This window comes from Apaloderma vittatum, unplaced genomic scaffold, assembly GCF_000703405.1.
Source record: "Apaloderma vittatum isolate BGI_N311 unplaced genomic scaffold, ASM70340v1 scaffold7404, whole genome shotgun sequence".
Lineage (NCBI taxonomy): Eukaryota > Metazoa > Chordata > Aves > Trogoniformes > Trogonidae > Apaloderma > Apaloderma vittatum.
In genome coordinates, this window is record NW_009714261.1 from 1 (window position 1) to 4,811 (window position 4,811).

At 53.5% G+C, this 4,811-nt stretch overlaps 1 protein-coding gene across 1 annotated transcript in view; it reads right to left on the bottom strand.

Moving 5' to 3' along the window:
* Window positions 1-249: 249 nt before the first annotated feature.
* Window positions 250-4,811, bottom strand: part of LOC104273355 (deleted in malignant brain tumors 1 protein-like) — a gene marked incomplete at both ends in the record, with an annotated part of 5,275 nt that continues 713 nt past the window's right edge. Inside the window, 7 exon segments of the mRNA XM_009868672.1 lie at window positions 250-326; window positions 1,087-1,233; window positions 3,673-3,921; window positions 4,144-4,231; window positions 4,234-4,330; window positions 4,332-4,467; window positions 4,681-4,804. Of these exon segments, the coding sequence (XP_009866974.1) occupies window positions 250-326; window positions 1,087-1,233; window positions 3,673-3,921; window positions 4,144-4,231; window positions 4,234-4,330; window positions 4,332-4,467; window positions 4,681-4,804 (918 nt within the window).

A 4,811-nucleotide genomic window follows, 5' to 3' on the forward strand; every position in this document is an offset into this window, starting at 1 on the left:
AAACCTCCCACTGCTCAAGGCTTGGAGAACTTAGAGAATGTGTTTGGTTTGGGATTTTTTTATTTTCACAAATGCATCCCAAAAAAATTTTTGTAAGAGAAATTTGTAAACAGTTTCAGTTTTAAATTTCTACTCAGCAACTGCCAGCTGCGTGATGACCATGGAGCTGCATACCTGAAGTTTTTGGGTCTGGGCTGGTCACAGGCTGCACTGAGCTCCCTCGCTGGTGGCACCCCCACCAGGACCCACCTTGGCTGCCACCTGCTCTTCTCCAGATGTCGAGGTGGAGGAGTAGGAGCCAACCAGCTCCCTCACGTGCATAAAACCTGTGGGGCACAAGGATTCAGTCGATGCTTTGCTCAATTTTCCCCCTTTTAACACGAGCAACTGAGGATGCTCGCCCCATTGGAGACAGCGCAAATCACTTTGTCTTGGCCAATGGGAGTGGCGGCACAGGACACACCACCACACAAAGCCTGCTCTGCAGAAGCCACCCTTGATCCAGCATTCGGTCCACACACACCACGGTTCATCCAGGTGATGGACGTTCAACAAGACAACATGGGGATGTTCATCATGAGCAACCTCAACTGCTCAACCTCATCCACCAAGAGTGTCCACCACAGGCCTAAAACTTGACAGGCGGGCACAATTCCTGGTCTTTTCCCAGCCCTGAGGCTAAAGGTGGGATGTCCCTTGCTGGTGGGGAGGCAGGAACCCATAGAGACATCCTCTGCCCAGAGCTCCTGACGTACAGCCAGCGCGGGCAGCAGCTGAGGAGGCTCTGAGGGCTGACCCACCTCCCAGCACGTCCGTAACCCAGCGAAGAAGCTGGTGTCAAGCTGGTGTCAAAGTGAAAGGGGAAGAGTGGAAAGAAAGGGAAAGGGGAAAAGGATGGGGAGAGAAGACCTCAAACGAGAAAAGGAAGCTCCGCTCTAAATGAGCCACCAAGAAATAAAAAAAAACAAAACAAAAAACCAAACAACTTCCGCCCCATCTCTGCTGACACCAGTGTTGTGAGCAAAACTCGTTTCCAAGCAAACTTCTGCAAACCCCGTTGCCCTTTTCACCCATGCCGGAGCTCACCTGCCACGGAATGAAAATCCCTGGTCTGCCTTCGCCTCCTCCTCCGGTAGAGCAGAGCCCCACAGAGCAACATCGGGACTGAGGAGAGGATCGAGACAAGAAGTGGGAACAGCGGCAGAGGCCGCGGAGATCTCATGGCTGCAGGGCCTGTGGGGAGAGAGAAAACATCTCTTCATCCAGAGCCGACTCAGGGCATCAACGGGCATCACGACAGCGTGAGGAAACGGGTGCGGTGGCAAATTCTCAGTAGAAAATACTCATTTCCCCTGCTGAGGAGGATTAAATACTGTAACAGATGAGAACAACATTTGGATCTCCAGTCTTGGGGACTTTCACACCTTCACAGGCCAAGGCCATGAATGACGTAGTCTAGTTGGGCTGATAGAGAGTGGAAGATTAGACCAGAGCTCTCCAGAGATCCCTTCTGATCTACGTTGGTTTTGTGCTCATATCGTTCAGGAGATGCAAAGAAAGCTTCTGCTAAGACCCTTTCACCATCAGGCAAGGTCCTCTCGGCGCTGCAGCGCCAAGGTCGTGGCTGATCAACGCTCACATCCATGCGCCACCCAGTGCGTTGCGACTGGCTGGCTCAAGGGTGGACCACCGGGGAAGCCAAGGCCATTTGAGGGGCCACCCCTCCAACTGCTCCAAGCAGGGCCATCAGGAGGCTGATTTATTCCTGGTGAGCCCTACTAGGGCTGGACGGTTGCAGCACGGTCCCTTCGGCAAACCACAGCCCATGGTCACCCATTTCTCTCTTCAAAGAAACCTGGGTGACCAGTTAAGACAGAGGTGTAGCACCCATGCAGGACTCTCCCCAGGGAGGCTGGATTTGAGTCCAGGTGGTTCCCAAACAAGTGCAACCAGTCCTGGAGACCTCCCCAGATGCCGACATCTGTCTCAGAAGGACATGGAGAGACACCTCTGTTCCTACTGGCCCTGAGGAGACCATGGAAGCCTTGAGGTTTGTCTCAAAATAAGAGAAGGGCAAGGCCAGCTATTAGGACAAGTTTTTCCAACACAAAACACAGCCTCATTTTCCCAACTCAGCCATGAAGATACTCCCCACACCTTAGCGTTTCCTCCTGGAATGTTTTGATCAGAATATTTTCTATGGTCGGGATCGTTCCCCTCCAATTTGTGTTGAGCAAATATTCAGGAACCTCCATCCTGAGACGTCACTGTTGGTCATGGTGCTCAAGACAATGACAGGCCAGTCTACGAACCCAAGTTGTGCTGAACGCGAGCCTGTCTTCGCTCCCCAGTGTGCACATCCCTGCCTTTGCCTCCTGAGCAATGAGCGGGCACGCGCTCTTGAGTTTGAGCAAGGAGATCACACCAGCACGGAACAGTTTGGGTTGGAAGGGGTCTTCAACAGTCATAGAATTGTTGAATCATTCAGGTTGGAAAAGATCTTTAAGATCATCGAGTCCAACCATCAATCCAGCACTGCCAGGCCCACCACTGACTCGTGTCCCTGAGCATCACACCTACACGGCTTTTAAATCCTTCCAGGGACAGGGACTCCACCACTGCTCTGGGCAGCTTGTTCCAGGGCTTGACAACCCTTTTGGTGACAAAATATTTCCTAATGTCCGAACTAAACCTACCCTGGAGCAACTTGAGGCCATTTCCTCTTGTCCTATCCCTTGTTACTTGGGAGAAGAGATCAATCCCCACCTCGCTCCACCCTCCTTTCAGGGAGCGGCAGAGAGCGACGTCACCCCTCAGCCCCCTTCAGGCTGAACAACCCCAGTTCTCTCAGCTGCTCCTCATCAGACTTGTTCTCCAGACCCGAGATTCCCCACTGATGCTTGTGGAGCACCTCAACCCTCCCAGCCCGGAGGCTTGAGCCCTTCACCAGCCCCAACACCGCGGTGGACATGGCTTTTTTGGAGGTCTGCTTCCGTGACTGCGCTGCTCGTAGCACCTAACGCACGTTACCCATTTTTACTCCTTATATGTCATTGGCAACCTGGACCTTTGAGGACGACGTGCGCGGTCCTGCCATTGTATCGGACATCCCCAAACGTGTCGGATATTTAAAGCTTTAAGTAACGTCAGCTACAACAAGAAAAACGCTGAAATAGAGAAAATTCAGCCATGCTGCAAAGCGATAAAAGCAGTGGAACCTGTCAAACCCTTTCCTTCACGATCGAGGGCATCTTTGTATGACGGGTCGCTCCTTCCGACCCCGCTCTCATCCCATCCGTTTTTTGGCGGTTTTGTGGATCGCAACAAATTCTACATCTCACCCTCTAGTAAAGCCTCTTTCTTCCCAATCCCTTTTTCATGGGACTTCCATTGCTTCGCTCAGATGACTGGCTCAGCATTTCTCACGGTGCTCAGGTCATCCACCCCACTCCCAGGTTTCATCAGCAAGAGCAGAGAGGGAAGAAGGCAGAAGGGCAACCTCAGCTCGTGCGTGGGGTTCGGTGCTACCAATATTCAGAGAAGACCTCACCGTTCCGCCTTCCACAGCCCAACACACCAGTTAATCACATGTGAGAAGAGAAAATAATTAATTACCTGAGAGAATAACACCAGCACTACCCCTGCGGTGGCGATTAATGGGTTGCCCGATACCGGACTTGCATTCAGAGGGGGAAGATTCTGACCCCGTGCACTCAACGTCATTCCGACAGATATGGCCAGAAGGTGACGAAAACCGAGTCGACATTGAAGCCAACACAGCCAACCCGCAGCCCAGCTGCCGGCACACCACGTCGGCATCACGCAGGTCCCAGCTGTTGTCACACACTGTCCCCCACTGCTGGTTGTGCAGCACCTCAACTCTCCCAGAGCAGAGGCTCGAGCCGTTCACCAGCCGGGTGCCTAAAGGCTCTGAACAGGAAAGGTAATAGAGGTGTCACATCCTGGTGGTGGATCTAGAAAGAGAAAAAGAGTTGGATGTCAGATGGACAATGAAACTCCAAACATTCAGCTTTTCACCTGACGCAAGATTCAGAGATTAGAGGATACAGATGGGCAAAGAACATCGTCAGAGAGAAGCAGAAAACTGGTTCAGGAGATCCAGCAGAGCTGGCACGCAGGAGCTCCTGGCAAAGGAACCGCAGTTACCCGAGCACACCACACCAGCGGCTTCGCCGTGGTCGCAGCTGTTGACTCCTCTCGGCCTGGCCTGGCCCGGCACTCAGAGAGCGTCGACTCGGTCCCCGTGCAGTTCACCTCATCCAGCTAGATGGAATCATGGTCCCGGCCAAAGCGAGCCGAGCCCGGGGCGGCAGCCCAGCTGCCGGCACACCACGTCGGCATCGCGCAGGTCCCAGCCGTCGTCACACACCGTCCCCCACTGCTGATTGTGCAGCACCTCCACCCTCCCAGAGCAGCGGCTCGAGTCATTCAGCAGCTCTTTAGGCTCTGAAATGGAAAGTGATGTGGTGTCACCACGAGATGGTCGACCTAGTGATGCACAAAGGAAGGGTTGGATGTCAGGTGAAGGATCCCGACACATTGAGCGTTTGACTTGACAAAAGCCAGAGGCTGGAGGATTCCGATATGCAAAGAACATGGTCAGAAAGAAGCAGAAAAATGGTGCTGGACCTCCTGCACAGCTGGAAACTGAGAGGTCACGGGCAGAGAAACAGCAGCTACCTGAGCACACCACAGCAGCGGCTTCGCCATGGTTGCAGTTGTGGACTCCTCTCGGCCTGGCCCCACACTCAGAGAGCGTCGACTCGGTCCCCGTGCAGCTCACCTCGTCC